Here is a 15,567-nt window from a genome sequence, read left to right on the forward strand (position 1 = left end):
GATCTCTAATTGGTCTTTTAAAACCAGATCAGGTTTCCCTGCTGGCCAGAGGCTCCTCTTGCAAAATTCCCTCGTTCTGTTTCCTGGCTCCTGCCAGGGGCCAAGATCCCTCTCACCCCTCAGACGGGTCTTCAGGAAAAGAACCAGGTTCCCTGTTTGCCAGGGACCTCGCCAACCAAAGGCCTACCTCTTTGATTTAGTTGTCCTGGGGCGATCTGCTCTTGGTGTTGCACTGGTCCCTGTCGCCTGCGTTGTCTGCCACTGTGTCAAGTACCCGCCGGTCCCGGCCGCTGCGCCAGCCAGCTACGTCGCCCGCCGTGCGCGTCCGGTTCCGGCCGCCGCTGCCGTCTAGAGCAAGATTATTGAATAAAGGGTTTGTCTAGGGTTTCTGAGGGTAAGATGATGGCATAGGGATACCGAATTTAAAAGACTCTTACAGAATTTCTAGAATAGCAAGAATAGTGGGAGGAACTAGAGGGACAGTGGATGGCAATACAGAAATCAGTGTATAAGAAAAAACTAAAACATCTTTTGATACTTGGACTTTTTAAAAAGTCACTTTTCATTAATTTAAAACTAATTAATTTTCCCTGCCAAACAAAGAATGTTGTGAATTATTTATTTATTCAAGGATAAGAGATCAGTGACATACAAAAATATGCACACACACTGATATGCAAATAATTTCTTTAAATGTAGGAAACAAAAGTGCTTTCACTAGAGGGCTTCTGAGACAGAGCATGACTAGTAAGTGAGAAATTCAGTCTTGCTTAGTGTGTTTATAATTTATCTGAAAGGAATTTATTCTGGTAGAATAAATAAAGCCAAAATTTTGTGGTTATTGAAACATCAAACTAGCAAGAGTTAATTTGTTGTAATTATAGAATTTGTAAGAAAATTGTCAAATAAATGCTATTGTTAATTAGTTTAAAGTTATGCAGAGAAGCTACAATTATTGAGAAGATTGTTGGTGTCTAAAAAGAAAACTTTGTAGTTTTACTCATACTCCTTAGCTCATGAAAGGGAACATAGTGGGGTTATAGAAAAAACAGAATGCATACTTGAAATGAGCAAGAGAACAATTTGAACCAAGAACGTTAGTGTTTTCTCTTAAGAAAAGCTGAAGCTGAAAGTTGTCGTTCGTGCTATCTGAAATTGTCTATTGAGGGTCTGCTGTATGCTAACTCTGCCTGTCTGAGGACTGACACTCCCCCAGGATGTGTGTATGTGTAGTAGTTAGGTGCGGTGGTCATATAAGCCTGTGACCCCAGACTGATCCAGGAGAATTGTAAGTATAAAGGCACCCTGGGCTACAGCAAGAAAGGAAGGAGGAGAAAAGATATATATTTATGGTAAGCATAGATCCAGTGCAAATAGTAAGGTAATTAAAATAAAGAGAACATTCCGAAACTTCTAAGAAATGCATCTGAATTCAATAAAAGAATACTTGTATGATATGTTGAAGAAACCATGAATTGAAGGTTAAGAAAATAGATGTTGTCAACAAATTTCTATGACTTGGGCAACTGTTTAAGTATTCTTTTTATCGTTTGGCACATCTATAAAATGAAAAAAATTTTGAAGACACATGCAGTTTCTTTTAGCTCTAAAATTATAAACTTGTCTGAAGTAGGAAAATTTGAGAAATAATCCAAAGATGTCTTGTTAGTTTCCTAAAAGAAAAATTGACAAATGATTTTTTTTATTTGTTTGTTTTTACGTTTTTTCCAAGACAGTTTCTCTGTGAAACAATCCTCACAATTCTGCAACTCACTCTTTAGACCAGGCTGGCTTCGAACTCACAGAGATCCACCTGCCTCTGTCTCCTAAGTGTGGGGATTAGAAAAACAACCTAGGGGCTGGAGAGATGGCTCAGTGGTTAAGAGCATTGCCTGTTCGTCCAAAGGTCCTGAGTTCAATTCCCAGCAACCACATTGTGGCTCACAACAATCTTTAATGAGGTCTGGTGCCCTCTTCTGGCCTGCAGGCATACATGTAGACAAAATATTGTATATATAATAAATAAATATTTTAAAAAAGAACAAAAGAAAAATGACCTATTTGGAAATGGGTATTCCATAGTCATTTTCTCTCTACATTTTGACCAGTTATGATTTTCTGTTTGGGGCTGGAGAAATGGCTCAGAGGTTAAGAGCAGTAACTGCTCTTCCAGAGGTCCTGAGTTTAATTTCCAATGGTAGCTCTTAACCATCTATAATGAGATCTGATGTCCTCTTCTGGTGTGTAGGAAAACATACAGACAGACCACTGTATACATAATAAATAAATATTCATTTAAAAAAAAGCAGCTCTGTTTGCTACAAAAGAAGCTTCCTTGATGAGGGTTGAGAGCTGCTCTACTCTATGGGTATTAAGTGTTTAGAAGGCAGTTGGATTCTATGTCAGTTTGGCAAAATGGTAGTAGTAAGTGTCTTCTAGAATCTGACCTCCAGCCACAGGTTTTTGACAAAGTTTACAGTAGCAAATATGAGTTCCTATTGAGTTGGCCATAAGTATAATCAGATAGAGTTGGTTACCTTCAAGATATTAGTGCCACTCATGCTGGGCCTGTTGTAATTATAGTTTGTAGGATTTATTATTATACAGTATTCTGCCTGTACATATGCTTGCATGTCAGATCCCACTATAAATAGTTGTGAGCCACCATGTGGTTGCTGGGAATTGAACTCAGGACCTCTGGAAGAGCAGTCAATGATCTTAACCTCTGAGCCATCTCTGCAGCTCTTGTTCCAGCATCTTGCATAATGCCTTTCAACACCATGAGAGCTAGCCATCAGGAAGGAGGCTGCCAGGTCCATTACCAGCTTGATTTCTCCAATTCCTATAAACAAAGTGTATGATATCTCCAGCTAGAAGGTCTTACCTTCAATCAAGAGTTGTTTTAAAACTGGGCAATGGTGGCACAGGCCTTTAATTCCATACCGCCAGAGACAGATGGATCTCTGTGAATTCTAGGCCACACTGGGTTTACACTAGATTAATCCAGCCTCAAAGAGAAGCAAAGACAGGTGGTGGTGGTGGCTCATACCTTTAATCCCAGTGCTAGGGAGGTGGAGAAAAGAGTGATATGACTGGGCAGCAAAAGGACTATAAAGCGGGAGGAGACAGGAGCTCTGATGTAGTCGAGAATGAAGGCAGTCTGGGGATTCAATCTGAGAATTCATAGAATCAGGATCACCCCTTTGGTCTGAGCATTGGTAGAGAGGAAAGAACTCTGTAGTGGGGCTGACAGCTCTGATTCTTCAACTTTTACCCCCTGATAGCTGACTCCAAGTTTTATTACAAGACCAGTTAGAATTTGTGCTGCATGCCTTATTATGTTTTCCTCTAGTATTGTCAGAGTTTCAGGTCTTACATGTTGTCTTTAATTAATTTTCAACTGAGTTTTATACTGGGTGAAAGATAAAGGTTCATTTCATTCTTCTATCTTTGGAAATCGATTTTTTTATCTTTTTCCTAATGTATGTTGAGTGTATCTATGTGGGTTTATTTCTGCATCCTCTGTTCTCTTGTGTTGGTCTGCGTGTCTTGTTTTTGTACTGGTGTCATGTTGCTGTTGTTTCTGTAGTATATTCAGCAGGGCTTTTTGTGCTAAGGATTGTGCTTAACTATTGGAAACCTTTTGTGGTTCCATATGAATTTTGTATCCCTTTTGTTTCTTGACTTAATGCTTTAGCTAAGATTTAAAGCACTATTGTTAATCAATCTGGGGGGTAAGAGACACCATTGTCTTATTCCAGATGTTAGGGGAAATGCTTAGTTTTCCTCATTTAGTATTTTTGTTCTAGGTTTGTCATAACTGCTTTTATTTTGTTGAAATATATTCCTTCTAGAACTCATTTCTTTAGATTATTTATGATGGAGAAATGTTTAGCTTTGTCAGGGGCCTGTTCTTTGGTGGAATTCTTCCATTCTTCTGCCATCAAATATGATGTTGATTATGGGTTTTCCTTGATAGAGCTTCTTTGGTTTGAAGGATTTTCATTCTTTATTAGCTTGCTTGCAGTTTGTCAGATTTCTGTTTCTTTGTTTGTTGTTTTATTGGGATCTGAGGTAAGATAACCATTTTGGATTTTTTTCTTTATGGAGTTAAACTTATATATACTATTTTTTATTCATCTTACATTTCTGGGATTAATCATATTTGATCATTGTGTATAATTCATTATGTATATAGTTAAATTTAGGGTATTAGTATTATGCTAAAGTTTTTTGCATCTTTATTCACAGGAGATACTAATTTGCTGTTTTCTTATGGTCCTTTTGTCTGATTTTGGTATCTGGGTAATGATGGCAGTATGAGCTAAACTTGAGAGTTTGTTTTATTTTTGTTTTTGCTTTGAGACAGGATCTTACTATATAGTTCTGGCTGTTATGGAACTCACCATGTAGACCAGCCTGGACTCGAACTCAGAGGGCTGCCTGCCTCTGCCTCCAGAGAGCTGGGATTAAAGGTGTGCACCACTATACTCAACATTTTTTTAATTATTATTATTATTTATTTTATGTATATGGGTGTTTTGCCTGCATGTATTTCTGCATGTCATATGGCTGCATGGTGCCATGGAGACCAGAAGAGTATGTTGTAGCCCCTGAAACTGGAGTTACAGATGGTTGTTAGCCACCATGTGTGTGCTGAAACTCAAACCTTGGTTGTCTACAAGAACAACAAGTGCTCTTAACAGCTATGCCATCTCTCAAGCCCCAGTGTGAGAGTTTTTGAAGTATCAGTGAAGCCACCTGAAACTGGGGCTTTCTTTGTAGGTACTTTTAAATGACTAATTCAGTCTCTTATTACAGATCTGATTATCTTTCAGAGTTCATTTTGGTAGTTGTGTGTTTCTAGGATTTCGATCATTTCACATAGCTTAATTAATTGATATCATAGTTTTTTCTCATAATAATTTTTATTTCAGTAAGGCCAGTAGCACTGTTCTTTCATCCCCTTTTTATATATTTGAGTGTTTTTCTTTCATCCCTTATTTTATGTAATTTGGATATATGTTTTTTAGTTCTTCCCCACACCCTTGGTAAGTTTATCAACTTTGTTATCTTTTCAAAGAATCAACTTTGGTTTACTTTTTTCCCCCCTAATATTTTTCTGTTCCACGTTTCTTTCCTTCCCACTCCAATCCTCATATTTTTTCTTCTTTTTGCTTGCTTTTAGTTCTCTCCCCACCCCACCCCTTAGCTTTTTAATGTAGAAGATTGGGTAAGTTTATGCTTTTCTAATGTGGTCATGTGTGGATACATATTCTAAGCACTGCTTTGACTACATCACACACGTTTCAGTATGTTGTGTTTTAATTTTTATTTACCTTAAATATTTTATAATTTCTCTTGTTATTTCTTCATTAGCCCATTGATTATTTTTAAATATTCTTGGTTAATTTCCATGTATTTGTGAATTTTTGTTCTTTTAGATATGAGCATAGATGCTCCCATTCTCTTTCAGGCTCTCAACATACTGTTCTCTTTCTGGTTGTTTCATTTTGTCTTATTTTTACTTTTGAACTGCTGTGTCCTTGGATCTATAAATAACCTGATTTGACCATGTTTTATATTAAACATGTTGAACTAATACCTAACTTAATTAGAATGTTACAATCTTTTGCATTTAGTGTGATTTCTGGTGAGGTAGAAATTACATTTACTGGTTTTGCTGGTCATTTTCTGTGTGCTATATACCTCATTTTGTTCCTCTTCTTCTATTGCTATTTTTCCATAAAGGGTTATTTTACAGTAAAAATTTTCACTTTCTACATTTTGGGGCGTTTGTTTGTTTGTTTTTAAGATTTATTTATTTATTATGTACACAGTATTCTGCCTGCATATATTCCTACACTCCAAAAGGGGGCCCCAGATCTTATCATAGATGGTTGTGAGCCACCATGTGGTTGCTAGGAGTTGAACTGAGGACCTCTGGAAAAGCAAGCAGTGCTCTTAACCTCTGAGCCATCTCTCCAGTCCATTTCAGGTTTTCTAATAGTTATCCCAGATATATCAACTAGCATTTTAATTTATTTCAGAATCTAATTTGGATTATTACTACAAAAAGTCAAAAATACAAAAAATATGTTTGGACGTGTATCTCTGTTTCCCTTACATTTTTTTTTATAACGTGCCCATCAACACAGATTTATAACTGGTGTTATATGCACTTGCCTTTCTGTTCACATAGGAGAATATCAAAAGTCACACATGGAAGATATATTTATTTGTACTTATATTTAGTTGTCTGTACTGGTATTCTTTATTTGTTCACGTGACTGTTTTTCAGAGCTGCTATCTCATCCCTATTTAAGCCTGAATGACTGCCTTTAGCATTTCTTGTATGGCACACCTGCTAGTGTTGAATTTGAATTTTGTACCTCTGGGAATGTCTTAATTTATCCTTCACTTTTAAAGGATGGTTTGTTTTGTTGCAAAAAGACTTCTTAGGTGACCGTTTCTTTTAGCACTGTGTATATGTCATCTCACTGCCTTCTGGTCTCATGTTTTCTCATGAGAAATATCTGTATGCCATATTGAAATGAGCATTCGAGCCATGTAATGAGCTACTTCTTGCTTCCTTCAAAATACTGTCTTTGACTTTGGCCTTTAGCTGTCCATAATACATGTTTCTCCAAGCTTTTAGTGCTTGTTTATTATACTTCTGAGATATATAAATTAATTTTTCTTTAACTTGGGTAATTTTTAGCGATTTTTGGTTATTTAAGACAGGGTTTCTCTGTGTAATAGTTCTGGCTGTCTTTGAACTCACTTTGTAAACCAGGTTGGCCTTGAACTCACAATGATCTTTCTGCCTCTTTTGCACTACGATACCCAGCTGTTGTTTTTATGGGTATTGGTGTTTTGCTTTGAGTATTGGATCCTCAGGAACTGGAATTGCCGACAGCCATTTGGGTGCTGGGAATTGAACCCAGGTCCTCTGGGAGAGCAGTCAGTGGTCCTCTGGGAGAGCAGTCAGTGCTCCTCTTTTTTAGAACTCTGGTAATATCCAAATAGTTCTAAGGCTTCTGTTTCTTTGTCTTCATTCTTTCTTTTCTTTTGGTCTTCAGAGATGGTAATCTTATTATATCTTATCTTCATAATGCTGATTTCTTGGACTAATCAGATCTGCTCTTGAGACTCTGTTGAGCTTTTCTCACCAGTTATTACAATCTTAAACTCTAAAGTTTTAATACTTATTTTCATCATAGCAAATTAGTGCATATTTTCTAGAACTATAGGTTTTATTAATATGTGTACCTCTGTCTTTCTACTGATGTTTTCTGTTTGTTGAAATTTGGTTTCCCTTAACTCCAAGTATATTTTAAGTAGCTTGTTTATACACTTTGTATACTAAGTCCATCAGCTATCTAGACTTCCTCAGGCATAGCTTCTAATAACTACAACTTTTTTAGGCAAAGTTTTCATTGTTTATATAGCTCATAATTCTTTGTTGCAAGTTAGACATATAATATGCTACTCTGGGAATTAGATTTGGTCCCTATCTAAGTCTTATGTCTGTTGCTTCTTATAATTGTTATTATTTGTTGGCTGCTGGGGGAATGATGTTTTGTTTGTTTGTTTCGTTTTGTTTGTTTTTTTTTTTTCCCTCTTGGTTTTTTTAGACAGGGTTTCTCTGTGTAGTCCTGACCACCTGGAATTTGCTCTTAAGACCATGCTGGCCTCGAACTCAGAGATCCACCTGTCTCTACCTCCTGAGTTCTGGGATTAAAGGTGTATGCCACCACTGCCCAGCTAAGAAATGATGATTTCTTAAGTGACTGCTTTGAACTATACTGAATTATATCTGCCTTCCGAAGGCTACCTAGCTTAATAGTTAGCTAATAAGATAAATATTTCACTAAGGACCTACAACCAATAAATCTCCCAGTCTTTATTCACTAGGGGTCTCCATGAATGTGCACTGGGGTTCAGCATCAACAATCAGGCATGCAATTGTCCTTAGCCCTCACTTTCTGATTTAGGGAGACTTTCTCTTTAGCCCAATATGGGAACCTCAGCTTTTTCAAGTCTCTTGAGCATGCACAGAACCCTCCAAATGCATGTGATCTTCTTGAGACTTAGGACCATTCAAATTTTTCACAGCAACACATCCATCCATCTTATTCCCCAGCTTCTCTTTACTCTTTCCCGTTAGTTTACAGTTTACTGCAATTATAGTTTGCTTGCAGTCTCACGCAACCCACAAAGCAAAATACTTGCTTGTAATTCCATCTCCTCGAGGAGAAGGACTGGCTAAGCTCTAGATCAAGTTAGATATAGACAGCCTTCTAGGTGGTCACACATGGTAATTATTTATATAAACAATAATTTAACTCTGCTTTAAATTACTTTTGTTAACTTCCAACAGAGCAGTCTTCCAAGCGTACTGATCATTACATGGTTGCCTCAAATAAATCTTTTGAATTTCAAGAGTAATTGTTTGATCTTAATTTGAGCTCTGTTTAATGATACTGTTTAATGATAGTTCTAACCTCATCAAAGCCAAACCTAAAAGACACTATAACACAAGCCTGGGAACCAATTGATTTGGAGACAGCTGTGGTCACCTTCACTATACTATGTATTCTGGCATTCTTTGGTGTCTGTCACAAACTCCAGAACCAGTGTACATAGCCATGCCTTAACTATGTGTAATTACTGTACCCCAGAATAGGGAGCAATATGAAAAAAGCAAATTATAAGTAAATATCGGACACTTTCTGAGTTTCCTCTACAGTTTTAATGTATGATTCCTTAAAAATGTTGGCATTCCAAGCCAGGCAGTGGTGGTGCATGCCTTTAATTCCAGCATTCGGGAAGCAAAGGCAGGCAGATCTCTTTGAGTTCAAGGCCAGCCTGGTCTACAAGAGCTAGTTCCAGGACAGGCTCCAAAGCTAAAGAGAAAGTTTGTCAACAAAAAAAACAAACAAACAAATAAATAACATAAAAAAAAGTTGGCATTCCAGTAATCCTTTTTCTTTTACCAAATTTATCTTCCGTGTTACCTCAGATGTATTATTTGATTGACACTGTAAAGGGACCATTATCCAAACATAGCTCTTGGACTTCCCTACACTTTTTTCTCAGAAAGAGTCTAACTATGTAGCCTTGGTGACCTGGAGCTCTCTATGCTGGCTTAGAGGTCTACCTCCATCCCCTGCCTCCTAAATACTGGATTTAAAGGCATGTGCCACTATGCTGTGTAGCTTCCGTCTTTTTGAATTGGTTTTCATCTGTAACACATGAGTGGTAAGACCACTAAAATAACAGTATGGACTTGGTTAAAAAATTGTAATACTTAGCCAGGCAGTGGTGGCGCACACCTTTACTCCCAACACTCAGGGAGGCAGAGGCAGATGGATCTCTGTGAGTTCGAGGCCAGCCTGGTCTACAGAATGAGTTCCAGGACAGCCAGAGAGAGATACACAGAGAAACCCTGTCTTGAAAAAATAAAAAACAAAAAATTGTAATACTTAACTAGAAAAATAATCATCTTAATAAATTATTCTGTATAAATGTTAGAAAAATAATAAATTCTTATCTATAAATTGTCTAATAAAATCATCTACCACAAGGGTTTGAGAAAAATAAAATACTGCTTTTTATAAAGAACTATAATGGTATAAGGTCTGGTCAGTTATTCTCTAACTATTTGCACCCATCTTCTCCACTGTTCTTTAGAATATTTTTATAGCATTAAATAATATTTACTTTTACATTATGTAATTAAATTGTAAATGACATGAAAAAGTACTAAACTCTGAATTTCATGTATTTTTTTAAAAGATGTATTTATTTAGTGTACAGTATTCTGCCTGCATGTGTCCCTGAAGGCCAGAAGAGGGACCAGATCTCATTACAGATGGTTGTGAGTTGTGGTTGCCGGGAATTGAACTCAGGACATCTGAGTCATCTCTCCAGCCCCTCCTAATTCTATGTATTTTTAGTGACTTTTTCAGTCACATTAAAAGTTAATTGTACTTCCAATTTTTTAAAACTTTTTAATTGAGTCTTTGGGGATTTTACATCATGTATCCCAATTCTATTTACCTCCCAGTCCCTCCATATCTCCCCCTATCCCTCCTGCACCCCCACCCCACGAAAGAAAATAAAGCAAGGTAAGCAAAACAAAAGCAAGACCGAAAAAAAAAAACAACAACAACAACAAAAACCCATAAGCCGAAACAGAACAAACCCATACCAGGAACAGAAAAATGTTTCTCCTCTCCTGCCTCTCATCACTTCTTCTGTTCTGGTTGCATTGGAGGCTTTGGTGTGTCACATAGTAACCCTTTTGTCCCATCAGCTTGCCTGGCAAGTGTTCATTGCAGTGACTCACTGGTCTGGTTCAAGGCCTCTGGTTTTTGATATACCAGCCTCACTGGGTCCTCAGCAGAGCTCTTCTGGTATATCCTATGGCCACCCCAAGTCTTGGAGATCTTGTAGGTAACATTCCGTACGACCAGTCCTTTCTTTAGCTCCAGCAGTTTCCAGATGAGGTAAATGCTTGGGTGGACTGACCAAAGGCTCAGTTGTGGACCTGTGTTAGCCAGCCAGGTCAGATCAACCCACTGGGGCTACCTACCTCAGATGCTGGGGTGGGATCAGATCCCCTACAAGAATGAAAGAAAAAAAAAATCTCATTTTAAGAATGGTGTTAGTTAGGCGGTGATGGTATACTTCTTCAATCCCAGCACTTGGGAGGCAGAGGCAAACTGATCTCTTTGAGTTTGAGGCCAGCCTGGTCTATAAAGCAAGTTCCAGGACAACTAGAGCTACACAGAGAAACCCTGTCTTGAAAAACAAAGACAAACAAATTAAAAAGAATGGTGTTAGAGTTTGTTATCCTATAAACAGAACATTCTTTGTTCCTTCCTTTTTTTTTATTAAGTGCCTAAAAATACCTTAACTCTATGAGTTAGGTGTTAATTTGACACCAGATCTTTGCTTGATGAACCCTGCAGTTTAAGCAAGAAAATGAGATGTAAAATAACCAGTGTCTTTACTTGTTCTGGCAAGACCCATAGCTTGTAGTACAGCCCTTATTTCAAACTCATGACTGGGTGTACCCTATAAATGCTCCATAAACTATACTTTAAACAGAATCATTGACTATTCAGAATTTTCCAATGGGTAATAATGAAATTCTTTTTCTTTAAAAATTAAAACCACTGAAATCTAGATATACAGGCTACCTCACAGTATAGCTGTCCTAATGAGGGGAGAGGCTCACATGAGGTAACTCACTGTTTAACAGTATGGCCATTTCTGTGTGTAACAGGAAGTTAAGCTATACAACTGACTTATTTTCTCATTCTAAGCTTTCACAAAACTAAATGGATACAAAGGAAAGGGTGACTCTAGTCTTTCAGAACTTCTCATTGCCTTTGTTATCAGCCTTAGCAGTGGAATAAAAATATTGGTACAGATGACCTCAAATGTCTCTGTTAGTCTAGTGTTTAAACCATCTCATGGCATTAACAATTATGTCCAACATTCATGATATGAGACGAAAGTTATCTCTGTATGTGAACCTGCTATGTGTGTAGAAATTATAGCCCTGCTAGATGAACTTACATGTACTCGTTTAAAACCCTGAGTTTGACCAGAACTGGGAACTTTTTACACATTTCTACACATTGAAAACAATGCTATAGACCCTTAGAGTGAGTCCAGCAAATTCAAGCTGAATTAAAGTGTAACTCCCAAGAATAAGAGTTCATAAATTGTCATGAATTACTAGAAGGTCCATTGCTTCACCTTACCAAGGGTGCAATGAAGTAACACCATACTATGTGATGCTGAAATCTGTCACTTTTTATTCGGTCTGTCCTTCTTTTGCAGGAGCTATTGTGACAATCTTGGCTACCACCCATTAAGTGCTGCTGACTTCGGAAAAATCATGAAAAACGTATTTCCAAACATGAAGGCACGCCGTTTGGGCACTAGAGGCAAATCTAAATATCCTTTATCAGAATGCTATCAGTAATCTCATTTGGCTCATCTGCTGTTGTAACTCAGTTGGCAACTACATTTAGAAATACATGTAAATCAACAAATAAACAGCTCAGAATCCTTAGAAGAATAACTGCAAATGTTATTTCCCCAGCTGTTACCACACTACATGAGAAATAGCAAATGGTGTAAACGGAGACCGTGCCAGCCCAGACCTGAATAATCACACAGAAACTACATTATTTACAACACTGCTTGGCCAATAGCTTAGGAGTATTTCTAGCTAGCTCTTACATCATAAATTAATTCATTTCTATTAATCTGTGTATCACCATGAGGCTGTGACCGGTAAGATTCCAGTGTCCTCCTTAGACAGCTACATGGTATCTCCTGACTCTGCCTACTAGATATCTCTGTTCAGATTTCCTGCCTGGCTATATTCTGCCCTGCTGTAGGCTGAAGGAGCTTCTTTATTAACCAGTGGTAATAAAACATATTCACAGTATACAGATGGGAATCACACATCAAAATGGTTTGTGAGTTTATTAAGATTCTGATAGATTTTATCTTTTATTTTATATTTTTATCTGTTTTTATTCAAATTTTTGTATGCATATGTGTGTACATGTATATGATCAGGAGAAGGTGTTGTTTTCTCTGGAACTGGAGTTACAGATAGCTGTAAGCCTCAAAGTGTGTGGGTTCTGGAAACCAAATCTATGTTCTCTATAAGAGCTGCAAGTGCTTTAAGCACTGAGATATCTTTCCAGCCCTTTATCACTTTTTATCCAATCACCTTTGCTTTAACAATAAAAATTAAGAAATGATGTATTTAGTAACTAAATTATATCAATAAATGTAGGGGAAGATGTTAGCTTATCTTTTTTTTCTCTTCTCTAAGAAACATGGTAATTCTCTGATTTAAAAAAGAAAACAATACGGGCGGTGGTGGCGCACGCCTTTAATCCCAGCACTTGGGAGGCAGAGGCAGGTGGATCTCTGTGAGTTCGAGACCAGCCTGGTCTACAAGAGCTAGTTCCAGGACAGGCTCCAAAACCACAGAGAAACCCTGTCTCGAAAAACCAAAAAAATAAAAATAAAAAATAAATAAATAAAAATAAAAAACAATAATGTTAATAATACACTCAAAAATGTTCTTGTAAAAAAAAAAGGTCCGTATTTGTAGTATGATTTCTAATTGTTCTTAATAATTAAAAACCTGGAGTCAGATATTATTGGGTGAAAGCTGAAAGATCAGAGAATCAGAGCAGCCAGCCACTAGTTCTTACCTCTATAAAATCCTCAGATTGAATTGGGTATCCTGTCTCTACAAGTAATCAAACTGAATGCCATCTCTTTGAAACCTCAGACTGAATCCTCAGCTCCTGTCTTCTCCCCCCTTATACTCCTTTCTCTGCCCAGCCATATCACTTCCTGTCTCAACCTCCCTAGTGCTAGGATTAAAGGTTTGAGCTACCACTGCCTGGCCTCTATGACTAACTCTGATCTTCAGGCAAGCTTAATTTGTTAAAGCTCAAACAAAATAGCACAAGTATTCACTATTTTTCTGGCAGCCATTAAAGCAGGGCATAGGAATGGCCCTTCTTGTGACAGAGAAATATGCATAAGCAAACAGAAGTAAAGGGGTGAAAATTAAGAATTTATTAAAGGTCTTTCTGCTCCTAGAAGAGTATAAAATAGACTATCTTTTATTAGAAATGCATTCATTTCTTCCTTGCTTAGCTCTTGGCATTTTTAAGGCCTTAAATTAGCTACTGTGGCAATGAGAGAAAGGGACAAGGAGGAAGGTCGCTTTTCTAAAGGAGTCACAGGTGCATTTGAACCACTCTACCCTTGTTTCCTGAATACAGACAGAAAAGGTCTTGATGTGTCTTTGGCATGTTACGGGTGATAATCCTTTATGTTTCAGTGGAAAAAGAAATGTAAAGGTTAAAGCCCTTGTGATACACTTAAGGGCTGTTTTTGTCCCTGGGCCCTGTACTCAAGTTTCCCATCCCTTTGCCAAGTTTCCATCTGTTGGTTTCTTCCCTCTGACCTGCTTGTTACTGGTGGCTGGCACAGCATAGTGGGAATGTTTATTCATAATGTTTTAATAGATTAGATTCATTTAAGACAGTATTACTGAACATTCTACATGAAACACTTAGTTTTGAACGCAGGAAAGTATTCTGAGTTTCTACTAGCAAATTGTGTTTTTCCTGATGATTGTGTTGTCATTTCGTGTCCAGTTCCTTCTCAAATGCTATCTCTATAGACAGCCCATTTAATTTAAAGTGGTTTCAGCCTTAACTGTTTATCACATATTGCTACAGTGGACTAAGGAAAAAAGCTTTTGTTCATATGCCAACACTGCCCAACCTCGACTTTCATAAAACTGGAGATGGGGTAAGAATTGTAGCGTTTCTTCTTAATAAAGAGAAATATATCTTTAGTTGAATGCTTTCTGTATAATATTCTGGTTAAAATCCGGAACTGAGAACTGTTCTTTATACAAATAAGAGGGAGAGAAAAATCACCCACAGTGGCCAAAAGATGCTAGTAAAACTTACCTACATAAACATGAAATTCAGGATAATATAGATCTATAATTACTAATATGTAGATATGTCCGTAATATATATTGATGATGCCTGTTTGCCTAGGAAGGAAATTTGTAAGATAGCTATAGTATGCCCTCTCTAGGGCTGCTAATCAGTGTTGTTTTTATTGATACTAGATAAAGCTTTAGAACTATCAAAAACATTTGTTTGAGTCTAGCTGCCATTTTGTTTGTTTGGATTTTTCTGTTAAAGTTTTTATTTTTGTTGTTTTGAAACAGAGACTCTGTATATAGCCCTGTCTGTCCTTGAACTCACTCTGTGAGTTAGAGTGGCTATGAACTCACAGAGATCCACTTGCCTCTGCCTCTCAAGTGCTGTGGTTGAAGTTGTGTGCCACTACACTAGGCTCTAGCTGCCATTTAAAGTGCTATATTCACCCTACATTTGACTATTCTTTACTGATTCACTCATATATGCCAAGCTGTTACTTGTCTGCCAACAGCTTCATCGTACTGTTTTGATCCAAGAGATGTATGCTGTATCTTCCAATAAGAATACATATCTTCAATGTACTTCAACTTAATTTCTCTGAAATTATATCATTATTATTATTTTGTAAAGTTAACTTTTCCTCTTTCCTTTCTATAGTTGGAAGGAGTTGAACCATCTGGGCAGCTTCAAAATATTGATGAGGAAGTTATTTCTTCTGCTTGCCGTCTTGTGTGTGAGTGGGCCCAGAAAGTGTTAAGCCAGCCATTTGACACAGTCTTGGAATTAGCCCACTTCCTTGTTAAGAGTCATTATATAGGCACCAAGTCAATGGCAGCTCTGACTGTGATGGCAGCAGCACCAGCAGGTATGGAAACTGACCACATTGCTTTATTTAGAGCTAGTAGCCAGAGGAGAGGTTGGGGCCAGTAAGATGGCACAGTAGGTAACGACACTGCTGCCAAGCCCTCTAACCAGAACTGAATCTCCTCCTACAAGTTGTCCTAGGATCTCTACAGGCACTCTGTGGCACAAGTGCACTCATGAA

General features: G+C 37.5%; 1 protein-coding gene across 2 annotated transcripts in view; it reads left to right on the forward strand.

Annotated features, from left to right (window-relative positions):
* The window catches only part of Rfx7 (regulatory factor X7), an 84,334-nt gene that overhangs the window by 57,788 nt on the left and 10,979 nt on the right, over positions 1-15,567 (forward strand). For both annotated transcript variants that reach the window (XM_050125440.1, XM_050125451.1), the window contains exons 6-8: positions 11,860-11,976; positions 14,292-14,376; positions 15,180-15,387. In XM_050125440.1, coding sequence (XP_049981397.1) covers positions 11,860-11,976; positions 14,292-14,376; positions 15,180-15,387 — 410 coding nt within the window. The remainder of the gene's footprint in view (positions 1-11,859; positions 11,977-14,291; positions 14,377-15,179; positions 15,388-15,567) is intronic.

Source organism: Alexandromys fortis, unplaced genomic scaffold, assembly GCF_014885135.2.
Source record: "Alexandromys fortis isolate MF-2015 unplaced genomic scaffold, M_Fortis_MF-2015_v1.1 scaffold_22, whole genome shotgun sequence".
Classification (NCBI taxonomy): Eukaryota; Metazoa; Chordata; class Mammalia; order Rodentia; family Cricetidae; genus Alexandromys; species Alexandromys fortis.